This window comes from Somniosus microcephalus, chromosome 12, assembly GCF_052327205.1.
Source record: "Somniosus microcephalus isolate GS21.2 chromosome 12, FLI_Smic_1.0, whole genome shotgun sequence".
Taxonomy (NCBI): Eukaryota; Metazoa; Chordata; class Chondrichthyes; order Squaliformes; family Somniosidae; genus Somniosus; species Somniosus microcephalus.
Genome location: NC_140998.1, coordinates 17384605 through 17412096, shown reverse-complemented (window position 1 = coordinate 17412096; position 27492 = coordinate 17384605). Strand labels below are relative to the sequence as shown.

At 41.7% G+C, this 27492-nt stretch overlaps 1 protein-coding gene across 2 annotated transcripts; it reads left to right on the top strand.

The window, feature by feature from the left end:
- The first annotated feature begins 4048 nt into the window (after positions 1-4048).
- Positions 4049-22246, top strand: LOC147109051 (calmodulin-1). Of its 2 annotated transcripts, XM_086002627.1 has the most exons (6): positions 4049-4204; positions 8034-8064; positions 10744-10887; positions 15700-15806; positions 17586-17721; positions 21362-22246. In XM_086002627.1, the coding sequence occupies exons 1-6, from the start codon at positions 4202-4204 to the stop codon at positions 21388-21390; spliced, it is 450 nt and encodes a 149-aa protein (XP_085858753.1). In that variant the 5' UTR covers positions 4049-4201; the 3' UTR covers positions 21391-22246. The 2 variants fall into 2 exon arrangements, with proteins under 2 accessions (XP_085858753.1, XP_085858756.1); XM_086002630.1 differs by lacking the exon at positions 4049-4204.
- The last annotated feature ends 5246 nt before the right edge of the window (positions 22247-27492 follow it).

Genomic DNA, 27492 nt, shown 5'->3' with positions numbered 1-27492 from the left:
TAAAAACCCAACTGTTTCGGGAATGCCTTTCAGGAAAGGGAACCTGCTCCCCACACTCCCTGGTCTGGCTTGCATTTGACACCAGTTCTACGCTGTGTGGTTGACCCTTAATATCTTTCAAAATGGCCTGGCAAGCCAATCAGTTAAACAAACAATTGCTGATGCCATGTTCTCAGGGCAACTAGGGCTGGGCAATAAATGGGGCCTTACAGTGTTGCTCACATCCCTAGGACAAATAGAAAAAATAGCTTTGTATGCAGTTATGGAAAAACTATGATGTCACCATTAAGGTCGAGTCCTTATCAACAACAAGTTGCCTTGAACATAGCAATATGTCCCAAGACACTTCACAATTGGGAGATGAGAGCCTTTTGAGGAGCTTGTTATAGGTGGGAGAAATGTAGCAAGGCAGAGGTGTTTAAGGAGGGAAATAACAGAGCATGATAGTTGAAAGCGCTATCACTGATGGAAAGAACTTGCATTTATATAGCGCCAATCACATCCTCACGACATTTAAAGCCAATTAAGTACTTTTGAAGTGTAGTCACTGTTGCAATGTAATGAAATCTGACAACCAATTGCAAGCTCCCACAAACAACAATGTGATAATGACCAGATAGTTTGTTTTGGTGACGTTGGTTGAGGGATAAATATTGGCCCAGGACACCGGAGAGAACTTCCAGTTCCACGCTCTTCTTCAAAGTGTCATGGGATCTTTTACGTCCACCTGAGGGCAGACTCAATTTAACATTTCATCTGAAAGATGGCAACTCCAACAGTGCAGCACTCCCTCAGTACTGGCACTGGGGTGTTGGCCTAGATTATGTGCGCAAGTATTTAAATTAATTTCCCCCTCCTTAACAAAGATGCCAATTGTAATGTTTCTCCTGCCACCCTGGTTGAGATCAGTTAACTAATCAGAGACTGGGGATTGAATGTAGACCCTTCACAATCATAACGGCGGAACTACTGACTGCATAAACCTAGAGAGACATTGGGAGAACTTGGAATGACAGAAAGGATAGCAATAGTTTATTTGTGGCAGATTGTTCCACAATTTATATAAAAGTAATGCTTTGGAATCAGAGCCCAAATCAAGTTCGAAACTGAATTTATCTTTACCCTACTTTTTGGTTCCCGAACTCACATTTACGAGTGGATATACCACAGTGCGGCTCCTGGTAAATCAGATGATGTCAAATGACAGGAGCCTTAAGCTGTGTGATGCCCAATATATTATTCTGCAGGGGAGTTCTCCTCGGCGTCCTGGCCAATATTTATCCCTCAATCAACATCACTAAAAACAGTTTATCTGGTCATTCTCACATTGCTGTTTGTGGGATCCTGCTGTGTGCAAATTGGCTGTTGTGTTTCCTACATGACAACAGTGACTACACTTCAAAAAGCACTTCATTGGCTGTAAAGCACGTTGGGACATCCGGTGGTCATGAAAGGTGCTATATAAATGTAAGTCTTTCTTTTTTTTTGCTAAGATGGAATTGAGTCTAATGTGGCCTATCCCTTTAAGAGTATCATTGCTGTAAATATCTTGACATCAATTACAGGTTACCTGCTTTTGGTGAAGGTCTGCAGATTGACAAGCGATTATAAATGTTCAGCTCCATGTCAGAAGAAACCAGCATGAAATGACAGCCTTTCTTTTAAAATATTTTTTGACTTTTGAAGTGTGGCAGATGCACTCAAAAAATACTATATTCATTACATGGTACATACCCCGGAAAGTAGCCTTTAAATGTTTCCTAAGAGGTACAGTTTAATCTTTGCAGCATCTATCTAGTCAACCCACCTTAACAATGGGCTCACTGTCACATAACCGTATAATAATAGTGATTCTGCTTTTCAGACCATTAAGGTGCATTCTGCAATAGTACACCCCCATGGAATAAAGTTATTATGTTGTCTCACTGTTTAAGAGAGAGCTTAAATTAATTCAGAAAATCAATGTGCAGTATAAACAAGACAGAGGACTTTGTGATATGTGTATCCTCCATGCGATGCACAGTTCGGAGAAATGTCAGTGTCAGTTTGATTCAGTGCAAATCACCCACTGTTTTAGTGCTAGCTGTGTTTCCGCTGCTCCTCAGACCATCCGTGCCTCTCTTGATCTCACCCAAGTATCAGCCTGTACCCTCTCCGTATGACTTTTCTGACCAAATTTCTCCCCCCTTCCCCTTCAGTCTCCCCACTACTCCTGCAATTGCGGACAGTACAAGACTGATCATTGATGCTAACTACAAGACTGATCATTGATGCTAACTACAAGACTGATCATTGATGCTAACTACAGTGTTGCATGGCCTCTTCACCCACTGCCAAATCTCTGCTCTCTGCTTCAGCAAAGAAATTGTGCCGAGAATGGGGCAATTGCAGCAAGCTGCAGCATAAATAACAGAAGACTCAGCTGATTTGTGTTTCACCTCTTAAATGTGTCAATTTATATAACCCACCTAAATCAGCCAGTACTTTATTTTAACAACATTCATTTAACTCCAGAATCCATTTACGGACTAAAATATTCAATTTCCAAAAGCCTAATTGTTTTGCAAAAGAAATATTTCTACTAAAATGTACATGAGTTTTCTCTGGTAGATTCCACATTTACCTCCCTTGGCACATCAAAACAGTGGGTGGGTGGGGGTTAGTTGGTGGAGAAGGAAACTCCTTTCATAGAACGATACAGCACAGGAGGCCATTCAGCCCATTGTGTCTGTGCTAGCTCTTTGGTAGAGCTATCCAATTAATCCCACTCCCCTGCTCTTCCCCCATAGCCTTGTAATGTTTCTCCCCCCTTCAAGTATTTATCCAATTCTCTTTTGAAAGTTACTATTGAATCTGTATCCACCATCCATTCAGGCAGTGCATTCCAAATCACTGTTTAAAAAAAATGCTTCCTCATGTCGCCTGTTTCAAGTTAAAACAGAAACAATAAGAAAACAGGGTAGGATATACAGCACAAAAACAGGCCATTTGGCCCAAACGGTCCATGCCGGCGTTTATGCTCCACTCAAGCCTCCTCTCGTCTTTCCTCATCTAACTATCAGCATAATCCTCTATTCCCTTCTCCCTCATAAGTTTGTCCAGCCTCCCCTTAAATGCATTTATGCTATTCGTTTCAACCACTCCCTGTGGTAGCGAGTTCCACATTCTCACCACTCTCTGGGTAAAGAAGTTTCATCTGAATTCCCTATTTGATTTCTTGGTGACTATCTTCTATTGATGGCCTCTAGTTTTGCTCTTCCCCACAAGTTGAAACGCTCTCTCTGTATCCACTCTATCAAAACCTTTCATAATTTTAAAGACCGATTAGGTCACCCCTCAGCCTTCTCTTTTCAAGAGAAAAAGAGACCCAGCCTGTTCATCCTTTCCCGATCGGTATAAGTATCAGGAAAACGATGTAAGAAAACATCCTGATAAGGCATTATTCTTTTTCTCAATCTCTCTCTCTCTGCACCAGTGTTTCCGTCTTAAATTTGCAGTTTATTTGTTGGAGTTTCCACCTGGACACGGACAACCCAAAAGCTGCAAAGTCCACAACACTTCGATCCGCTCTCGCTCTCCCCTCCCCCAGGCCCCGCCAAATCACAAGCATCATGACTTGACGCATTGCAGGTACACGGCGACCAATCGCAGAGCGCGGCACATCCGCTCTCCCATTGCAGGTACGCCTGGACCAATCACAACGCGCGAGACAAACTCAACGGCCGTCCCCCTTTCCCCCCTCTCCTATCCCCTCCCCCTCTCTCACTCACTCGCTCTCTCTCTCTCGCTCGCTCCCCTCCCCCATCCACGCCAACCGAGCCTCACCGCGCAGCCTGCCAGTAGCCTTGCGCCCTCGCGATATAAGCCCCGAGTGGGACCACACACAATTAAGAGAAACGCGCAGATATTCGATAGCAGTCATCTGTTTCGACAAAGGGGTGGGGGAAATCTGGCGGAGGCGGACTGGCTTTCTTGCAGACGCAATTATTTTTTTTCTCTCACCACAGCGCCCCTCCTCCCCCCCCCCCTTTTCTCTCCTCCTGCTGCCGGCTGCGGCGGAGGGATACGCAGTATATAAGTAGTGGGTAGTGGAGGAAGAGCGCGGTAATCGGCGCCAGTGGCATCGCGGCGTGTGGAGTAGCTGCTTGGGTCTGCAGTTAGCGCGCAGTCTTCATCAGCATCGCCCCCCTTTTTACTCGACATGGTGCGTATATACCGGGCCGAGCGAGACAGAGAGACTTTATTCTCCTCTTAATCATTTATATATCTATCCAAAAATATATATTTTTAAAATTGTGTGGGGAAAGGAAGGAAAGCCATCAAAATGGCGGCGAGTGCGAGCGGTTGTCATGCGGCTCGCGCCGTTTTGTCGTGTCTTTTTTTGTTTGAATTAATTTCCCCCCCTTCCCCGGGAGGTTGTTGGCGGGTGGAGGATGGAGGACCGAGTTGAACAACTTCTGATGGTGTTGGGAGGGAGGTTGCGGGTGTTAGTTTTTTTGATTATGCGGCATAGCGGGCGAGTGTGAGAGAGACTGGTTTCCCCCCCCCCCCTCTCCTCGCCGCGAGTGGCGGGCTGGGCGCCAGCTCTCCCTTGATCCGCACCCGAGCGCTGGCCGGCCGGCTGGTTGGGAGCTTTGATGCTTCAACACCGCCCCGGCTCTGCATTTGTGTGTTTTCTGATATTGCAAAGTGGCTGGTTGAATGGAACGGGGTGGGTGCTGAAAGATTCTGCTGCATTCATCTCGATGCATTAATCAAGCTCGTAAAAGGCTTGGCCGGGCTGTTTATAATTTTAATTTTTTTGTACTATGCACTATTTAAAAAAAAAAAAAATTGCAAAGTGTGCGGTTTCCGCCTCCGTGTGGTGCATGCAGCAAATCTCTCAGTAATTTTTGTTCGCCCGCCCGCCCTGTGTCCCCTTTTTTTGCTTTGCTTAGAAATGTCTGGCCAAAGGGCGGACCACCCTCTTTTCCCCTCCCTGTGCCGGATTTCATTTTTTTTATGGCCGTGTTAAAGGTGGCTTTTTCAAATCTTTTACAATTCAAAGGTTATGACGAAGTGCACATGGTTTTTTTTTGGGTTGAGTAAATTACTATTAAGTTTCGCTTGGAGGCCCCATCTGCTTAGAGGTTCCTAATTAGTTTGACCGTCTTGCAAATTAAGAGTGGTGGTGGCTGATGCACCAATGAGCTGAACAAACTTCTAAATGTCCTCATGTGCACAGAACTGCCTTTACGGCGAGGACATTACGTAATTGCCGATTTCTCTCTCTCCAAGTGGTGATGCATTGTTTTGTCACTGGACTGTAGAGTTTGAAGTATCTTGTCTTTTTAGGCTAGCCTGCACTTCCGTTCTGTTGCGTTGCCAGCATATTCGTGACATTACCTGCACCAGCATATAAATCACTAATGTAAAATACTGTTTTTTTTTAAAAAGCCTCCAATATAAATACAATAAATTTGGATTGAACCTGACTGGCTTCTTGTATTTGCACGTGGATGTGGTTAGGTTTTGGGTGTGTTGGTTAAGAATTGGAAGCTGCAAATGTGGCTTAGTGCCTAAAGCAATTCACCTCTCGTGCTTGAGCTATTGAAATAGCAAAATTATATTTCTATCTATTTAAATTTATTTCAATTGTATCATTTTACCTGATGGTTATGTGCATGAAGTCATAAATTATGTAATTAGCATTGAATGGTTTATTTGCTGAGTCGATACTGCTTTAGCACTTATGAATTTACAAAAAGCATATGCTTATCAAGGATAGCAGGGTTTGAAGTGAATCCTAATGAATAATACACACCATGTCAATGTGTGCAGCAATTTTTCATGGTTGTGCATTAAAGGTGTTTGAATATTGAGGTGCTGAGGGCAACATATGTAAATTGAGTTTCATTGGATAACATCAATTGTGCTATATATTGCATGGTGGGAATTGTGATGCAGCTTTATTTTTGGAACTGAAGTTCAACTGATAAAGTTGGGCATAGAACAGCAAAAGGTATGGGGATCAGTCAGTTTATTTTGAGTAGACAAATCAAACCAGATTATGGATTATAAGAATGTCTTCTGTCTGCATACAGCATTTTATACCTGGATGGTTGCCAGTGACTTTGCACTGTTATACACCCAACTTTTTCCACCTTTCCAGGCCAGCTAAACATTTTTCCAGCTTAGAATGTGGGCCCCAGTATACAAACTTGCAGAACTGTCAATGGTACAATCTCCACCATTGGGGCAGTTCTGTGCAGACTGCAAAATAGGGAGTATCGCTGCCCCCTCCTGGTGAACAAACAAAGCATAGATAGAGTTTGACATTTTTCCTGGACCCCCTTCCTTTATGACATTAACATTCCATTCTGACTTTAAATTAATTCCTCCCCAATTTTTAAGATCCCAGTTTTTCCATTGATTTGAGTCAGAAATGCTGCTTTCAGCTCCCTGAAGACCCATATTTTATTAAAACTATCCATTCAATGTCACTATATACTTTGACCTAGCCTGACCACTTTGGGAAGAAAACTAGAAACTGGTACACAAGAAACTGAAGACCAGGCACTTGCCTGCAAACTTTGTTCCCTTCAAGATAGCTGCAAAGTGGATCAAATCAGGGAGCATCTTGCTGGCAAGTCGACCGCTAAACTGAAGGCCTGCATGGAAGCCGAGCTCTTGCAGCCACCTTAAGTATGGCTGAGAAAGTGGGATGCACATGTTACGAACAAGCTTGCTATGATGTACAATCTTTCTACCAAGCTGAAGGGTCCATTGGTGAAAATCTATCCTAATACTGAGCAGATTGGGAATGACATGTCAAGCATTTTGAAGCTCAGATATTTTGGATTACCTACCTTTTTGACTAATTGTGTAGTGGTTGAATCTGATTTGCAAACATTTTGTTATCACATTAGTGGTTGCATTGGCACATTATGGTCTATGTGGGAACTGATGGGGTTCAGCACAGATTCATTCTTGTACATGGCAAAATATGCACAGAAAATAGCTCCATGTTGAACCAAATCTAAGGCATATGCCCACCACACATAGACAACCTCCTTGAGAACAAAGATGGAAGTCCTTTCTGGTTGTCTTTGAAGCGGTCTTCAGGCATGATTGTAGACACATTTGCCTCTTGTGATGCTAGGAACCAAACACATTCAATGGAATGCCTCAACAGTTCCACGCTAAGATGAGCTTCTACAGTGCTACGGATCATGTTGCCACAATATGGAATATGCTGCCACAGTATGGAATATGCACATGTGGCGTCTGAAGTAATCTGTACTGTACTTTGATATTCTTCCTGAAGATTAACGAAGGGTGATTTCAGCAAATGTGACAAGACCATCAATGCAGATGTTTAAGTGGCATCTGGCATGCCATGCAACTACTAAACCCTCCTTTAATGGTGGATACATGATATCAACAAGTCTTTCAACAAAGACCTTCTGTCTTTCTAGGACCAACCTGAATTTACTGTGCATGGGAATGCCAGTTTCTTGCGATTTAAAAAAAAAAAAAAAAAAAATTAATTTGGATATCTGGCAGCTCCACATTCTGCCAAAGCTTGGCAGCTTTGCCCTTGTTAATCTTAAGGATTAGCCATGGCTTAAGCTTGAGCCTGAAAAATGACCACCAGTAAATGCTGATGAGACAGCTTATACCATGGTTTTCAGTTAGTGTGAATTTCCTTCCCTGATGCCTGTTTCTATTTAGCATCAAGATTGAGCTTCAATATACACAAACTTGACTTTTACTTCAAACTCCAACTTTCCATTGAGTGCCGTTGATCTGCCTTTTATGTTGACAGCATTGGAGAACACTGACTTGCTTGCTGTTATTTTGCAGAGTAGTGTTAATCTGCAATTTGTTCCTTGATTTCAAATTGCCTCTACCAGAAATGAGGTGACCAGTCAGTAGACTTGCACAAATTTCAGATTATTGCTTTCTAAAGTCCACCCACTTCTTGTAGCTTTTAATGTTACCACGCTTGCCTAAACTCAATTACATTTAAGGATTTGCTTTCTGTCTTGCAGGCTGACCAACTGACTGAGGAGCAGATTGCTGGTAAGTGACTAAATGATATTTCTATGCATTAATTACTGGAATTTGTCTAGACTTAGATCTGAACTGCAAACTAACTTGTACAAATGCAAAGAAAAAAATTAAGGTAGCCTATCAAATTTATGTTCCAACATAATTCCAAAGAATGGTTATAGCTGTTTTCCCCCACAATGAATCACTGATGTTTTGTGAGAAGGCTTTGTTTGCTTTTCTCAAGGAAGGCTAGGAAGGGTGACCAGGACTGAGGACCTGATGGCTTAATGTAGGCCAGGGACTATGCTGTCTATCTGCATTCTCTACCAAGATGGTGCATGGCCAGACTAAAAGCTGGTATGTACAATGGCTCAGCTTAGTCTATTTTTTAGTATGCATATCTACATCTGCTAGCCCATTTACACAATTAGGATTTTATTGTAAAAGTGAGCGCATTCAAAAAAACTAACTTAAATTGGGACATGTTTACATATGCATCAGACCAGTCAGTCAGTAAAATATACACTGGGAAGGGAAAGTTTTGCATAGGATAAACACCTAGATTTTTGTTTTGTAGGGCAGGCCTGGTAGCTCCAGCTGCAGGACTGTATTGTGATGAGGTGTCCCAGCTTTTTGATCTAGCGGAGGAGGACAGGAAAAAGGATGGGATTTCCAAAACTTGAGGGTACTACAAGCCCTTGGGCGAGGGGGTGAAGAGACAGGGCGGGGCCTTCACATTATTGTCAGCTGACGTTAGCCAGTCCTGCTAAGGATTCAACATGATATTCTCTGAGCAGTCTTGTTCAGAGAAAGCTGGTGTACATTGTAAATGTGGTGCAGCAAAGAATGTTCTCCTAATGGTTAGGAGGCCGTATGGAGGAGCTGCGAGTTCTACCTAATTTGTAGAGTATATTTGTCACGGTAAACTGAACTTTCGATCAGGAATTTTACTGATTGGAATTGTGCCCCAGGTTGGACTTTAGGTAGTCAGGATGGTGCAGGTTGTTAACAAGGAGTTGAGGCTTGAGGGCCATGTACAAATGCATTGTTGCTGCGACATTTGATACTTTGGCATTGGTGTATGTAGTGTTTTGAGCCGCGGTTATAGTTGTTTACTTAATTGTACTTAGCTACCTGCATGTCATCTAAGTGTTTTTTGGCCTGGAGAAGTTTCTTTAATCGGGTGGCAATGGTATGGACACTTAACTGCCAGCAGTAAACTTCAAATCAAAAAGCGCAAAGGAGGTAACCAGTGAACATTGCCCAGTTTAAAGCCCAGAATAGTGCCCATAACCGCTTAAAGATGAGCCACACAGGATGCTGTCCAGTAGGGTGGCTGCATTCTTCTAAAGTGACGTGGTAACTTATGCACTTCAATAGATACTAGGGCTTAGGAGATATATTTTCAAAACTATTCTTGCTCTGCCTGCATATTTCCACCTTAACTAAGTCACTCAATTTCTCTCCTGTGGATCTCTACTTAACATTGAGTGGATCCAATAATGTAGGCTACAGGGTGGAGTTGTCCAAGGCAGCTCCATGGTCTGTAATTCTTTATCTGGGATATTTTGAACTTGTGTAGGATGTCGTCTTGGCTGAAGTTTTGTCCAACAACAAAATGGATTTATTTCCTAATGGTTCATAGAATGACATTCAGACTAGGGCCCATAACCGTGCTGTAAGGACTTCAAGATGAGCCACAAAAGGCAAAACTGTTGGTTCCATTAACACAGGTGATGTAACCAGCGAATGCACCATTGTTTGGTTATGTCGGCTGTCTTGAAGTCCCCATTGCCCTGCAGCTTTTTTCTAGGGGGTGGGGGTTGGAACGATAAAGGAGAAATACACCAGCCAAATGTGAAGAAATGTCCCAAATTAGTTGAGGTGTAATACTGAACTGTTTGATTCAGATGTCTACTTTTGGAATTGAATGATGCTTATTTACTACACAGTACTGAACGAAGTGGGGATCTTAATTTTAAAATATAGCCTTGATACTCAAATCAGCTGAACATTTCTATAGCATGCAAGTTAGGCTATCTATAAAATGCTGGGGCACTTGCTTAGCAAAATTTGTGAACTTTATTTTTAAAAAAAATCCATGCCAAATTATATCAATGCTGGTTTCCTCCTACCAGTAACCATTTTTGACTAGATGGTGCCTTTTGAGTTGTTAAGAAATGATATACATCATTTCCATCTTTGCTGTGTTCATGTAGTTTTGGTTGCAAGCCTGAACATGCTGGTACTGTCACTGACTGCCCCACCAGATTGATTGGAGCATTGTCACTGTTGTGACCTAACTGCACTAGGGTGAAGCACTTGTCACAAGAAGTGAGTTTAAACATTGGTGGTGACTAAGCATTGTAGAATGTGGTTGTATGCTAGTGGTCACAATCTGAGAATTATTTCATCCCCTAATGGAAAAGGGGTGGGAAGAAATGACTTTCCTTCAGTGGAAAATAAAAATCTAAACCTTTGCCATGTTTTAGAAGGCAATTTTCAGTGACTGTGCATTTAACTGCAGCTGTCGTGTTAGCATGTTAATTGTCAAATCTGTTGCAGCCTGCTTGCACTGTTGCATTGCACAAAGTAAAACTTCGTTATGCTAAGACTTTCCTGGATAAATTGATTTTAGTGTCAAAAGTTATGTTGCATGTTGTGTAATTGTTTTATCCCATTGTTAACCAACTCATCTGATCTTTGCAGAGTTCAAAGAGGCATTCTCCCTCTTTGATAAAGATGGCGATGGCACCATCACAACGAAAGAGTTGGGGACTGTAATGCGGTCTTTGGGGCAGAATCCCACTGAAGCAGAGTTGCAGGACATGATCAATGAAGTTGATGCTGATGGTAAGTTTGACAGTTGATTTTTCACTTTGCTTCATGAAGGTAGCCAGATTAGAGCCCATTGTTTGTTTTCTCTTCTCTTTTCCCTTCCCCCCCCCCAAAAACCTGGGTCACATGACCATGTTAGCCAAAATGGGACTGCTTTGAATGCCAGAGCTAGTATTTGCTGAGTTATACTTGTGAACCTGTGCACTACACAGGTTTTTCCAGTGGTGATAGTTCTTGCTGTGAGTAAATACAATACTGTTTTTGGAGAACTTGCTTGCTTTACACTACTGGGCAGTTTTGACTACATGCCAAATCACAGCATTAAGCAAACTTAGAAAAAACTTGTATAGCAAACTGCTAGTGTTTGATTTGTTCACTCAATCACTGGCATTTACTGGTTACTGAGTGTGAAGGCTTGGAAGAGTTTGTTTTTGTGGTATTGGAGTAACTGACTCAGTTAAATTCGCTTTCACCTGTTGTGGGCTAGCTAGTTACAATTGTAAAGGTTCAGTAAGGCATAGCATTGAACATCATGCCTATTGGTAGTTTTAACATGTAGAATTACAAAGGTATTCTAAAATAAGATTGCATCATTCTGTTAACTATACTTGAATGTCACTGAAGATGAAAGTCAGTGTCTGCCCAGTGAGTGGTGAAGAGTTTGGAAAAAAACTTCACGAGGCTTGTTTTTGTTTATCACCTGACTCATGCAGCTGAGCACAGCATTCTGATATTTAGCCTTTTGAGCTTCTAGGACTCCAGGGATTGTTCTTTCCCACAGAGTAAACACCTTTTTTTGAGGTGTGTGCCCATTAGTAAAGGCTTGTTCCAAGTCTCATTTGTGAGCTGGCAATTAAAATTTGCTGCATCCCAGGCCTATACAGTCTGACTGCATTCCTGAAAGAAACTTGGCATTCCAATGTGCTCCCAACTATTATGCCGAGTATATGTCCATCCACACTCGGTTCTGTGCTGGAAGAAATAAAGACTTTCATTTATATGGTGCCTTTCACGCCCACTTGATATCCCAAAGCACTTACAGCCAATGAAGTAAATGTAGTCACTGTTGTAATGTAGGAAATGTGGCAGACAATTTGCGCACAGCAAGCTCCCACAAACAGCAATGTGATAATGACCAGATAATCTGCTTGATGTTGATTGAGGGATAAATATTGGCTAGGAAACCAGGGATAACACCCCTGCTCTTCAAAATAGTGCCACGGGATCTTTTACGTCCACCTGAGAGCAGACGGGGCCTCGGTTTAACGTCTCATCCAAAAGCCTCCCTCAGTACTGCACTGGAGTGTCAGCCTAGATTTTTGTGCTCATGTCTGGAGTGGGACTTGAACCCACAACCTTCTGACTCAGAGTTGAGTGTGACCCACTGAGCCACGGCTGACACGCAGTTGATCTTGGCTCGACTGGCAATGAGAGCAATTGACTTCTAGTTCTGTGGGTTAGGAGGAGGGGGATAAAATGGATTCCCTGCCCCTGATTTCTGTGGATATTGGGCAAGGATGGGATCCAGCTGGACTCTGCTGTTCCTCAGCCTCAGTAGTTAAATAGCTTGATGCTTTCTGCATAGGCACATGTTGTGACCAGCTAGTTGGACACGCTACTAGAGATTCTGGTACCCTTCTTGAAACACATCCTTAACTTACATGAGGGGGACAAGTCGCACATTACCAATTGACAAACATATAATCAGAGTCCAAGTAAACACTCTCTGCAAGAGTGCATCTTCTGTTTGTCACTTTTTAAGCCCAAGGTTTAATTAGCTTTAAGTCTTCTATAACACTAACTGGTTTAGGATACTTCGAGTGGCTGCATTATTAAATTAGGCCATTTCATTAATACTTTGTTGGTTTATATATTGGTTTCTAAAGTTTGTGCATTGTGTAGGAATGAGTTTGCAGTTCTGAAGTTGTGCTTAAATGTGTTCTCAAAAGGATTTTAAGTGGGCAATGGTAATAACCTTGCAAGTTGACTTAATTGAATTCCTGGTCAAGCAGAACATTTCTGATCCCTAATGGTTGAGAATAAATCTTCTGATGTGGTACTGAGCTGTACAGTAAAGGTCTCTGGTCTGAGTTTGCTGATCTTGACTGATGATGTCCCTAGGTTTTGGAGAAGATAGGTATCAGTCACTGTGCCTGCACCTGACCATCAAATCCAACAGAATATATGATCTAGGGAATGATGTGGTGAGCAGTTTTGAAATTACAGTACTTACTAACTTAAAATAAAATTTTAATCAGGATTTGGTTTCCCTTGAATTTAAGTTTCAAGACTTGGCTGCCTTGGATATGGCTGCTTTTTGATTGCACTGTACATATAGTGCATGCTGGCACATTTAGTTTTACATTTTTATCTCAGCCAGTGTGTAACAGGCATCTGGGAAAGTTGCAGGCCTAGTCTTTGGTTTTTCTAGTGCAGTGCCTCTAGTTGTACTGGCCTGTTCCTTCTGCCAACAGAAGGAAAACCAGGGAAGGCACAGCTGAGCATAATACCCAACTAATTAATGGTGTAACTCATTCATTACTAACCAAATTCAATCTATTCCTAACTTGGCTGAATGAGGGCATTTAATCTTTTTTTTGTTTAAATTGAATCCCTAGCTAATTGACTAATTGCAGACTTCTGTAATGCTTGAAAGATGAAGACATTTAAAAATTATCCCTGCCTCTTGGCAGCAAATTTTTTGTTCAGCTGACCAACTGTTTATTTGAGTTTTGAACGAGGCAGTCCATGGAAATTAAGTGAATCACACCCTCATGAGGCCATCAGTGTTCAGAAATGAAGTGACTTCACTGCCTGGAAAACATGAATTCAGTTCTTTGGCTTCACGATGTAAATCTATATCACTATTTCTCTTAGCTGTTCTTTGTAATTGATCACTTTGCATGCCCCTGGCTTTAGTGCACAGTGTAAACCTGTAGCTAGGGAAATAAGCAACCCTGCCCCTCTACTGTCAGTGGCTAAATGGATTTTTGAGTAGCAGAATTGGGGTATGGTGTAACTTGCACCCAAAATGCCACAATAGCATAGGTCATGAGGCAGGTATAAAAGTCTGTGATCCTTGACTATTTGTACTGCATTTCTTAAGTGGCTCATGTGTGAAGTCTCTAATCTGGAGATCCCCAGTCCCAGATCTTGATTCCTGGCTTGTTGGCTTGCTAGTGTCAGAGTTGGGGGGGAAATGAAGAAAAGTCACGGTTCTTACTGCTGTACAGCATAGGTTTTCAAATAAAGTTCCCTAACCCTGGGGGGTGGTTGTGATTTAAGGAATCCCAATAGTGCAGAGGTCCAGAGTTCTGCATTAATAATGCATTATTTCTGTTGTGAACAACTTGGTATACAACCATGATGGCACTGTTTCCCTTTTGGTAATTGGCATTGTCTTTGGGTAGTTATGATGGGGATCCCTAGGATTGTGCTTATTTAGGGGTGAAGACTGCTTTGCTGACTATACTTATGTGATGTGTATGTGCCAAAAATGTTGGTTATGCTTTGCATTTACCCACTTGCTCCCTTACTGGGATGTATACATAGTTCCCCAGAGCCCAGGTTGCTGGTTTCAAATAGGCAAAAGTGGCATGGAGCAGCAAGCGGGCTTTGTCGAAGTAGCAGTAATAGGCACACATTGCTGTAAAATGCATCACTGCAGCCTGTTCAGTGATTGGAGTTGCATTCCAGTGCCCAAACTAATTGCTGCTTCCTAAACCGATTCAGCATGGCAGAGGCCAATTCAGAAACAGACATGTCAACTGTACCTTGGAAATCTGGTTTTGGTCAACTTTGTGCCAAGGTGCATCAAACCAGGATATTGAAGACTTTGCATGCATTTAGTGGTGGTAATACTGGGTTTCTACATAGCTAGTGATACTTAAGTATTAAGGAAAATGTAGAAAGTCTGTACAGGAAGCATGGTACTATTGACTTGCTTTATAAAGTAGTGTTTATAGAGCATAATCCAAACGGTAATACAAAGAACCTCCATAATTGAGGATCCCTCCTTCCTCTGATCCACTGAATAATTGTGCCCCAAGCTTTGGCCCTTGATATGGCAGTTCCCTAGTTATGGAGAATGAAAATTTGAAGGCATTGTATTTAATCTATCCTGAGCTGTGTGATTGATTCCTGTTGGACAAGTTTGGTGTTTACAATCTGCAGAGGCAAAAGCTCGCCTAAGTCTTTTGTCTTGCAGAAGCTGATGAAATATCAGGAAGCTGGATAATTAGAGTGGAGATGCTGCTGGTTCCACTGTATCATGTAGTTAATTACAAGGTGAAAATTGTGCTGTAAGGTGCAATTGAAATGAGAACAATGAAAGCTATTAGAGTATAATTAACTATAAACAGTAAAGTTTCTCATTAACTTGGTGTCACCATGAACCTGCCGAGCTGGATAATTTCAGTCGGATCTATTTATGATTTAATGAGATTGGATCACAGCTTTAATTAGGTCAGCAGAAACGGTGTATGGGGTCACATCCTGGTTTAGAAAATTAAGAGTTGGTAGTTCTTGAGCAGCTTTTAATTGTAGCTATGACCAGCGTTTTAACTCCTACAGTTTAGTTCTTGTATAGTTGCATGTAAACATTGGATAAGTTCTTTAGCCTCCTAGAAGTATACAAAACAATACCTGGATGGGAGGTGTGCTTTTCTGCATCAAGACCTAACCAAGTTCAGTATCAACTGTTCAGCTTGTATCTAAAACTGGGTGCATCAGCTATTAAGTTCTGTAAAATTTGAGGTTCTGTGGTAGATTTTGCTTTAAGCCATAAATGTGTCATAATGGTTCTTCTGTGTTTTTCTGTTCCTTTAGGTAATGGAACTATTGACTTCCCTGAATTCTTGACCATGATGGCCAGGAAAATGAAGGACACAGATAGTGAAGAGGAAATTCGTGAGGCGTTCCGTGTATTTGACAAGGTAGGCATTTATATAAAATTAAAAAAAATACTGCTAGTGCAAAGTAATATAGCTATGGGGGCCCTTTTGTTGATTTGCCTTTGATTAACTTTGTAGTTGTGGAAACATTTTAAAAATGGAATCAGTGTAGGTTTAGTCTGAAGTGAATCGCTATCTTGGGGGTAGGTGGGTGAGCAAGTGAACTGCTACACTCCCACATGTTTTGCTAGTTTTTGGTTGCGTTGCTAACTGCAGCACTGACAGCAGAGGTTCTTTCTCCAGACGTCTCATGCTGCATGGTATGGACAGTCTTTTGAACAGCCATTAGTTCACTCTCTGACTAAGGTATGAAGCTGCAATTTGTAGGATACTTCAAGCTTAGCAGAAACCTAATGGTATTCCCAGTAGGCAAAACTGTTCTGTTGCAGAGAGTATTGACCACTCCATTTTTTCCCTTTGGTACACAGCCTGCCACAATCAATCCTAGCAGTGTCAGGGTTCAGCTCGCAGATCATTGACATTTGAGGAACTTTAGTGACCTTGAAAGAATATACTTTATCTCACTAACTTGAGATTGTGGGCTCAGTGCATGTAGTGTCATGGCAGACCTTGCCCTGAGCAAGGTGTGGCAGTATAACTTCAATTTGCTGTTAACTAATTGATTTCTCTAGCTCTAAGCCAACAGCTAATTCCTCCTCTTTCCAGTTGTGCTGCTTGTAAGTGAAGGTTGAAGTATTGATGCATTTCCAGTAGATCCAAATGCTTTTCTAATGTTCCTTTTTAACCTTTGTTGATTACTTAAAATGTTGAGTACCTTTCCCGCTCCAATTTGTCCCAGTCCAAAAGCAGCCCAATGAAGAAATGGGCACGTCGGCAATACCTTTCCCTGCTTGCCTCCGTGCAGGGCTCACGGCTTCTCTGATTCATTGTAAGAGATGCATTTAAGGGAAAGCTAGATAATTACATGAGGGAGAAAGGAAGAGATGATGGGGGGTACTGAAGTACGGTGTGAGGAGAATCGTGTGGAGCAGAAACACTGGCAGTGGGGTCGAATAGCCTGTTTGTGCTGTAAATTCTATGTAAAAACAGGAGATTCTCAGCTTGGAATGCTGCACAAGGTGCCTTTGGATCAAGGTGAATGCAGGTATTTCTAGAATATAGGAAGATTATTCTGTAAACTCCTGGGAGGTAGAATTCCCTCATGATGCCCTATTTGTTGCATTGCTGATGCAAATTAATTGGTTATGTTTATAGAAATTTAAATGGTGCCGTAGCAAGTTTAATGTGTAGTGCCAGCGTGACTGGACTCTGGGTCATGCCCAGATAGATCCCAATCTATTGAGGTGCCATTTTTTTTACAAATTGCCTTGTGATTGGCACACTGGTGTGTATTAAATTCATTGGCTGTGGGCATTGCAGGCAAGGCCAGCATTTATTGCCCTTGAAGGTGGGGGTGAGCTGCCTTGAACAGCTGCAGTCTTGAACCACTGCAGTCCATGTGCTGAACGTACTTCCACAGTGCTGTTAGATAGGGAGTTCTGGGGTTTTAACCCAGCAGCGATGAAGGAACGGCTGATATATGTCCGTTGGGATGGTGTGACTTGGAGGGGATTTTGGAGGTGGTGTCCCCACCTGCCTGCTGCCCTTGTCCTTCGAGGTGGTGAGGTGCTGTCGAAGCATGAATAGGGTCTATTCATTAGTGTGCAAGGATCTTAACAGGAGAAATTCTTTGGAAAAGAATTTCAACATTTTAAAAGTGCACTGCAGGACCTGGATAACTAATTTGAATTTCTCACGCAGGATGGTAATGGTTACATCAGTGCGGCAGAACTGCGTCACGTTATGACAAACCTAGGTGAAAAATTGACAGACGAAGAAGTAGATGAAATGATTAGAGAAGCAGATATTGATGGTGATGGTCAAGTCAACTATGAAGGTAAGTGTTTATTTCCTGCTTTTATTATCTAGGGTAGAAATGAGAAGTAGTGAAAAGTGGAACTAATTGAAGCTCGTGTATTGCAGTGAAAGAAATCTTGTCTGTCACTGGTCAAATTGCCACTTGATTGCAGTCTCTTGTCTGGCACTGGTGTAAAGCTGTATTGTACAAAATAATGCTTCCAAGTGATCCAATAAAGGATTGTATTTTGAGATTGAGCATGAATAAATTGTACAAACTTCAAACAGTAAATCAACCCCTTCCACCCCACCTGTTCCTTGAGACTTGTTTAAATGATTTTCTGTACAGGAACCATGTGGCAGCATCCTGAATGCACAAGATGTATCCATTTTTATTTCCCTGCCAACTCAATTTTGCCCCCCCCCCCACCTCTGAGAAGGTGTCAACTTGTGCTGTAGTGCATCCCCTCTGGCAGCTTTCCAGTATCTTGCCTGGGGCCATTTTTGTGTAAACCTGTGTTGGGGCCTCAGCAGAGCCCAGTCCTGTGCACTTTAAATGGGAATTGGAAGCAAGACCCTCAGCTGTTCTCTTTAGCTTAAATACATTGACATCTCTGGATTTAATTGTGTACTCTGCTACAGTGGCTGAGATCATAACTGGTGAAGGTTAAGAGAACAGTCAACTAGAAGAATTGAGGTAAATTATAAATTTTTAGACTCTAGGGGAATCAAGGGATATGGAGATTGGATGGGAAAGTGGCGTTGAGGTCAAGATCAGCCATGACCCTGTTGAATGATGGAGCCAGCTCGAGGGGCTGTATGACCTACTCCTGCTCCTATTCTATCTTTCTGCTTGGGCTAGATTTCATTGTTACATGCAGGGAGCTGAATTTGGTTTGGTGGGGAGGGGGGGGAACAAATGCAGCTTATTTGTAGTGTTACATGGCAATTTATTTCCCCTTAGAACACAAGGCAGTTCATTGTTCACTTAACTCCACCTGGAAGTGCCCAGTTGGCCAGTGTGCTGCTTTCTGCAGTACTGGGCTACAGAGACCACAAGGTCCTAGGCTTGCTTTCTGATCTTAAGGACAGTCTCAGCTGAGACGGTTGTCTAGGCATCAATGTTCCCTCTTAAGCTGCTGGCTTGTGTAGCCGTGCACTAATCTGCAAGGTATCCTGCAGGCTGCTCACAAGCTTCCATTCGCAATGCTGTGTGTGCAGAAATTTCAAGATCACGTTTTGAAATAAACAGGCTGTGCACAAAAGACAATTTAAGGGATCATGGGTCAAGATTACAATTGCCCTTGACATTTGAGCTAGTGGCAGTTTAAAAAATCAGCCAGAGTTCTGGCTCCTGATCACAAATGATCTGTTGGAAATTGTGTAGATGCTGTGCTTGACCAAGTCCCTTTTGTGGTCCATTAGCCTACTAATTTTGGGGTTCATATGGCAACTGGCCTTTTTGGATATTGGATGTGTGGTGCTTGTGGAACCACTGAACAGCGTGAATGAATTGAATATGTACGATTAAGTTTACCCAACTCTGGATCTGGCTCTTGTACAGTGAGTTTTGCATATTGTTTTGCATTTCTGGAAAATGTGCCACCGTGATATTTTTACAATGGGACATGTTTGTCTGATCTGGTTGTTGGCCTTGAGCCAGATGTGAAATGGTAAATCTCTCATCTTAAAGGTCACCTGGTCTTGGTAGCTTTATTTGAAGCAGTAATGGGATTTACCTGTTGGTCTGTTTTTATTGTGACCACTGTAAAGCCTTAATGTAACCTGCAACTTGTACTGTTGTGGCTTTTTATACCAATATTCCAACATACAATTTGCTTTAAATTACTTTGCCACATTGTTAAAAGTGACGCATCATTAATTTCAGGTTGCCATTTTCTGAATTCTGTTCCATTATTGCATACTTTCTGACTATACTTAATTTGTCTATTAAATCTCATGTTGGGTCAATTATGCAATAGATAGATATCCTTGCAGGTCACTTTTTATATATAGGTAAATGAGGGGTCTCAACACATTGTGTGGAATTCCTTTCCTTGCTCCCCTTCCCTACCCAGTCTGAGGCTATATCTTGCCAAGTTTGGGTTAACTTTTTAAAATGGCTTCTTACTCTGATTTGCCTGCATACTGAAACCAAATACAAAGCTCGTCAAATTGGCACACCAGAATAGAGGCTAGAAACCGAAGAATCGGTTATAGACTCGGTCAATATCATGGCAGGCTAGGAAGGTCCTCGGTTTGATCCCTACCCTGTGCAGAGTTGGCTCATCCCTGTGGGAATAGTTGTGGGGTGCTTGAACAACTGAAGTTTCCATTTCTGACTGCTATCTCTGGCCTCTTGTGCATTCCTTCTTTCCCCCTCTTCCTCCCCCCCCCCCCCCCCCCCCCCATTCACCCTATTGATGGCTCTGCTTTCAGTCACCTAGGCCCCACACTCTGGAATTCCCTCCCTCTTTTTTAAACCCACCTCTGACTGAACATTTGCTCACCCATCTCTTGCCTGTCCATTTTTTGATCGTGCCTCTATCACACATCTTGGGTGTGCTTCTACATTAAAAGTGCTATTAAAAATGCAAGTTGCTATTCTTTAACTGACCCTCCTAGTAGGATGCTAAGGAGTAAATCTGGCACCAATATGTTGCTGGCTATGGGTGAGTTACTGAGCACCTGCTGTGAATAGTTCATTGAACCTGTTCCACAAGTATTGTACTCAGTCATAAATCACTGCCTTGACAGATGATAGAAAAATGACAGCCAACATTTTTGTAAACACCTTTGACAATGTGCTGACATGGTGCAGCATAAAACAAATGTTTGCAGCTTAAAGTTCATAGAGGAACTCTAGTAAAGCTGGGTCCTGCTACAAGTGGTGAACATGTTACAAATTTGACCATATTTATAAATTCTATAACTTGATAGATTCAAATTTTGGCTGAGGATGGAGGTGCCGAGCAAAGTGGTTGCAGGGACTACTTTATTAACTGTTAATCTTAGTTCCCAGTCTGCCTGTTTGTGTACAGTATACAACATTACCATATGTAGCTATGCAGGACAGACTTTTCACCGATAACTCGAACTGTTCTACATGGGTGCAGATATGTATCGCTTCAAAAAGATTGCTCTGTTATGTGAGCATAACTGCTGAGTAATGGGTCTGTTGTCATGGGTGTTCATGCAGAATGAGACTTGTGCCATGACTGCTCTTTCTCTCCTGCCTCTCCCCATGCTAAATGGCAGAGGCACTTTTTTGGTGGCTTTTGACAGTAGTTTTTCATTTTTAGTGAAAGACTGCAATGCATTACAATTGGCTCACTGCCAATAGGAACATTTCTCTTAAATTTTGTATAAAGGTTGCTTAATACTATTCTGCTACTGCCTGTCTTGCTGGCAGTGTTTAGTTTCAAATCCGTTATGTGCTGGCTCCTTCAGTTTAGAAATAAACTATTTAAAAGTAGACAACTCAAATGAACTGGGTGAAATGAGGCACCAGAAATATGTTGCCACTGGCTTGGGCATATTAGTTGCTTGTTCAGAAGCAGCCATCCTTCCCTGCTCTGTGCAAGGAGGCTGATCTGAACAGCTGCTAATTGATTTGTATTGAACTACTGTTTGAAAGCGAACTTCAGTTAAATTCTCATGTGTTTTTTTTCTCTTCACAGAATTCGTACAGATGATGACTGCAAAATGAAGACTTTTACCTTTCCCCTTCCTAGAAAAAAAGTTGAAATCTTTTACTTACCTCTTGCAAAATGTTCATTTATTCATTCTGTTTCTGTATAGCAAAAGTTACTGAATGTCAAAAAGAAAAAAAAACCTGTCCACAAACTCTGCATGTAATGATCAGTGGTCCTGTCCCCAAAGATCTTCAAGCCATGCATCAGTAAAACTTGTACTACCTTAAAAACAAAGGCAATTGGACTCTATGAAGTTCCATGCTAATAAATACACTGTTTGGGCTGGCCAGTTTTTCATGCATGCAGCTTGACAGTTGAGCACAGCCTGGCTCTGTTAATTCCACTTTATGTTCTTTGTGGGAATAGTTTAGTCTTTTCCAGTTTGTATATTGTACCAGGATGATTGTTCCTGACAAGTTGGTTAATTTTTTTGAGTGCTAAGGCGCGCGAAAACTACAATAGAAGGTTGTAATTGTATGACAGTCCCTGGAGTGGAATCCTTTTCATACTTAACAGTGTGCTCACAAAACAATTACCAGGATTGAAGATCTTAATTTAAAAAAAAATTTAAAAAATGGATGGCATGTCTGTATAAAACTTGGTTAACGTGTCTGCATTGCACTATAGTGAAACGGATGTCAGGCAATTTACCGTTCACTGAATTTTTAAAAAAAGTTACCTATGATAAGGGAGTGTCTTGGACTCTCGCGTTTATCTTCTGTTCTGTACCATAACTTGGAGCCGTCAGAGTATATATCTACATAGGACTTCAGCACAATGACGACATGGCTGTTCGGCAAATTACAATTATGTCCATTCCAAGTTGTAAATGCTAGTCTTTTTTTTTCCAATAAAAGACCATTAACTTAAGTCTCTTGGGTGCCAAATTTATTTATCCACTATTGGTTATTCACATGACCTGTAGGTGACTTCAAATTATTTTCTTTTTTTGTCAGCCAATGATTGCTGTTTGCAATGAAATCTTTTTTTTTTTTTAAATAGGCCTATTGGGTGGCTCCTGTCCACAGTAAAAGTTGAATGCACCAAACCACTTTACCATGGCATGTATTTTAGCTTAGTTATATCCTGATTTTTTGATTTGCAGTTAAATATGAATTTGCTTACTAAAACTTGTCTTTCATGTTACTTGCTGCAAACTACAAATAAATTCATAATCAAACCAAGCAATTTCTCACCAACTTTTATATTTAAAGATTCTTGTTGGAAAAATGTGTATAAAATTTTCAGAAATGTTTTGAAAGTGGAACTACATGTTAGCCCTTGAAGAGTAGTTTATCCTTTTGGGTAAGTTTGCAGATTTTTGCAATGCACCTTGTCCTACCTTTCTGTTCACAGTTGACTGTCAAGGCTGATTTCCTCCCCTTGGGCTCTGGTGTCCCAATGTTTTGGAGCTGGGGACAGGATATGTGAGTAGGCTGCATATGATTATACAAAATTTGAGCTGCCATATGCACCAAAGCAAGGCCTGGCCATCCTCCTTTTCATCCCACTCTTGCACTGCTCAATTTATACCTCCCTGAAGCCTTGTTCTTTTTGCTCTCCTGTTTCCTTCTTCGGCATGAGCAGGCTCAGGATTGATGAAGGCTGCTCCCTGACTGGGGGAGCAGGGTCCAGGCCCAGGATCTTTCCGCAGCTCTAAGGTGCTGAAGGCAACTTCGCACAAACTCAATGAACGATCTGGTGGGAATGTTTCCCAGTCAAATCAAAGCAGCTTGAGGGCCTAGTGGAAGTTTTTGAATTTGAATTGTAGCCAAGACTGATGTGATGGCACTTGTAACTCCTGTTTAGCTAATGAGGTGCAGTCTTTCTAGGAATGAATGTGATGGGTCTATAATACTGGCGGCATATATGCTGATGCATTGCACCTTGATGCTGTTAGATGTGGGAGATACTGGTTTTGCAAATGTGTGCATCAGATGAACAAAATTTTAAACCTAATGAAATGTTACTATGTTGTAAATATTCAGACCAAACTTAATGCTTTATGTATTACAAAGTTTTAGCAAAAGCTACTAATAAACAGAGCCAATAGTGCTATTTGTGAATAGCATTGTGCATTTGTCACATCTTTCCCAACTTGTAAACGAAAGGGAAAAGTCTACTGCAAACTAATACCTTGAATTTAAAAGCAGCTGAGCTTTTCACTGATCACTACACTGATTGTTACTCTTTCTCCAGAGACTACACTGACAGGAAGTCACACTCTTTAGAGAAAGAGTATGACTTCCCGTTTGGAAATTATTAAAGCAGGATTTCACCATTTATAATAAATCTGAAAAATGGTATTCTGTAGATCAAGGTAATGCATTATTGGTTTCTAGCTGATTAACTCCTGACAAATGTTTGCAAGGTTTTGGGTACAAATGTCTAACTTGGAAAAACTCTCACCTCTTCACATTTTTGTAGTTTCAGCCAGTCTTGTGTGTAGTGCTCAGGTACAACTTTTTTTGGTGTTTATGTAGTATATTCTGACTGACTAATTACATGGCATTATTCCCCCCCACAATTTCTGGGAAGTACATAGGGAAATTGAAAAGTTGAGACTTAAATTTTTTTTTTAAATAAATAAATTGCAAGCCCCCATCACTGCTTATTTTAAGTGTTTATGGAGTTTTGTAGTAGGAACTTATTGTGGTAGTGAGTTCCACATTCTAACAATGAAGTATAGAATGATGCAGCTCTTTGGAAGAGCGATTCAATTAGTCCCACTCCCCTGCATTTTCTCCAATTATTTATTTCAATTCGCTTTTAAAAATTATTTAATCTGTTTCCACCACCCTCTCGGGCAGTAGATTCCAGATCACAACTCGCTATGTGACCTAATCTCTGCTCTTTTTTTGTCAATTACCTTAAATCTGTGTCCTCTGGTTCCCAACTCTTCAGCCACTGGCAACAGTTTCTCCCATATTTACTCAAAACTCATCAAGATTTTGAACACATCCATCAAATCTCCTCTTGGCCTTCTCTGCTGTAAGGAGAACAACCTCTGCTTCTCCAGTCTCTTCACATAACTGTCAGCCTTGGTGCCATTTTAGTAAATCTCTTCTGCACCCTCTCTAAAGTGTGATGCCCATAATTGGTCACAATATTCCAGCTGAGGCCTAACCACTGTTTGATAAAGGTTTATCATAACCTCCTTGCTTTTGTACTCTGCCTCTAAAGCCAAAGATCCCACATTCCTTTTTGGCTGCAGCCTTAACTTGTCCTGCCACCTTCAAAGACTTGAGTACTTACACCCCCAGGTCTCTGTTCCTGCAACCTAAAATTGTACCATTTAGTTTATATTGCTTATTCTTCCTACCAAAATAATCACTTCACACCTTGCTTAAATTTCATCTGCCGTGTCTCTGCCCATTTCCCCAGTCTGTCTCTGTCCTTCTGAAGTCTTACTATCCTCCTTTGCTACATTTGAGTTGTGTCCTCTGCAAACTTTGAATTGATGCCCTACACGCCCATGTGCAGGTCATTAATATCGATCAAAAAGGGCAGTGGTTTCCAGACTGACCCCTGGAGGATATCACTGCACACTTCCCTCCAGTCTGAAATACAACCATTCGCCACTACTTCCTAGGTCCAGCTTTACTGGACCTCGCATGGGCTCAACCCCTTTTAGGAACAGGATGAGGCCATTCTGATCCTTGTGCCTGTTATACCATTCAATTAGATCATAGCTGATCTGTATCTTAACTTCTAGCTACCCTTAAAACCCTTGCCTAACAAAAATCTATCCATCTTAGTTTTGAAATTACCCATTGACCCACCCCCAGCCTCAACAGCCTTTTTTTTGGGGGGGGAGGGGGGGAGAGAGAAAAGTGTTCCAGATTTCCACTACACTTTTTTGTGTAAAGTGCTTCCTAACTCACCCCTGAATGACCTAGCTCTAATTTTAAGCTTATGTCCCCATGACTCTCCCATGGGAGGAAATAGTTTCACCCAACTACCCTATCTAATCATCTTAAACACAATTAGTTCACTGCTTAATCTTCTATATTCAAGGGAATGCAAGCTTAGTCTATACAACCTGTCCTCATAATTTAACACTTTTAGCCCTAGTTTCATTCTGATGAATCTGCAGTGGAGGCCGTGCTGGTTCTGGGGGATGAGGTAGGCCAAGTGGAGCGAGTCAGTACGTGAACATTTAGGGAACAGTGATCATAGTATCATAAGGTTTAGATTAGCTATGGAAAAGGACAGGGCACAATCTAGAGTAAAAATGTTCAACTGGGGGAAGGCCAACTTCAGTGGGATGAGAACTAATCTGACCTGGGTAAATTGGAATCCAAGATTGGCAGGCAAAACTAATCAAACAATGGGCTGCCTTTAAAGAAGAAATAGTTCAGGTACAATTGAAGTACATTCCCACTGCAGGGAAAGGGTATGGCAACTGAAGTCTGCTCCCTGGATGACGAAACAGAATATGAAGCAGAAAAAGAGTGCGTATGACATGTCAGGTTGCAAATACATCTGAGAATCAGGCTAAATATAGAAAGGTCAGAAGTGAGAGAAAATAAGAGGGGCAAAGAGGGTGAGAGAATAGAATGACAGCCAACATAAGGTAATCCAAAAGTCTTCTACAGGCATATAAGTAGTAAGAGGGGGGTGGGCCGATTAGGGACCTATGCATGGAGGCAGAGGGTATGGTTGAGGTACTGAACAAGTACTTTACATCTGTCTTCAAGGAAGAGCATGCTGCCATAGACATCGTGAAGGAGGAGGTGGTGGATACACTTGATAGGATAAAAATTGCTAGTTATTAGAAAGGCTGGCTGTACTTAAAGTAGATAAATCAAGAGCGGATGGGATGCATCCTAGGATGCTGAGGGAATTGAGGGTGGAAATCACTGAGGTACTAGCCATAATATTCCAATCCTCCATAGATACAGGGCTGGTGCCAGAGGACTAGAGAACTGCAGATGTTACACCATTGTTCAAAAAAGGGTGTAAAGAAAACCAAGCAACTACAGGCCAGTCAGTTTAACCTCGGTAGTGGGGAAGCTTTTAGAAACAGTAATTGGACAAAATTAAGTCACTTGGATAGGTGTGGATTAATTAAGGAAAGACAGCACAGATTTGTTAAAATGCAAATCGTGTTTAACCAACTTGATCAAGTTTTTTGATGAGGTAACAGGGTTGATGAGGGTAATGCGGTTGACGTAGTGTACGTGAATTTCCAAAAGGCGTTCGACAAAGTGCCACATAATAGGCTAGCCAGCAAAGTTGAAGCCCATGGAATAAAAGGGACAGGCGCAGCATAGATACGAAATTGGCTAAATGACAGGAAACAGAGTTGTGGTGAACGGTTGTTTTTTCTGGATTGGAGGAAGGTATACGGTGGTGGTCCCCAGGGGTCAGTTCTAGGACCACTGTTTTTCTTGATATATTAATGACTTGGGTGTGGGTGTACAGGCACAATTTCAAAATTTGCAGATGACACAAAACTTGGAAGTATAGTGAACAGTGAGGAGGAGAGTGATAGTCTTCAGGAAGACAGACAGGTTGGTGAAATGGGCTGACACGTGGCAGATGAAATTTAATGCAATAAAGTGTGAATTGACACATTTTAGTAGAAAGAATGAGAGGACAAAAGTGTTGAAATTATGATGGACCTGTGTTGATAGACTGGAGAAGCTGCGGTTGTTCTCCTTGGAGCAGAGAAGATTGGGAGGAGATTTGATACAGGTGTTCAAAATCATGAGGGGTCTGGACAGAGTAGATAGAGACTGATTCCATTGGCGGAAAGGTCAAGAACCAGAGGATACAGATTTAAGGTGATTGGCAAAATAACCAAAGGCAACGTAATATAAAACATTTTTACGCAGCGAGTGGTTATGATCTGGAATGCACTGCCTGAAAGGCTGGTGGAGGCAGACTCAATCATGGCTTTTAAAAGGGAGCTGGAAAATTATCTGAAGGAAAGAAATTTGCAGGGCTACGGGGGAAAGGGCGGGGCAGTGGGACTAGCTGACGTGCTCTTGTAGAGAGCCGGCACGGGCCGAATGGCCTTCCATGCTGTAACCATTCTATGATTCTATAGTTCCTTATACTTGTAAGTATTACATTTCATCGGCCATTGTTTCACCCACTTACATATTTTG

Coding starts and splice junctions, on each gene's coding strand:
- LOC147109051 (XM_086002627.1), top strand. Junction 10,888..15,699: donor CAATGAAGTTGATGCTGATG/GTAAGTTTGACA, acceptor CTGTTCCTTTAG/GTAATGGAACTATTGACTTC. Junction 15,807..17,585: donor CGTTCCGTGTATTTGACAAG/GTAGGCATTTAT, acceptor TTTCTCACGCAG/GATGGTAATGGTTACATCAG.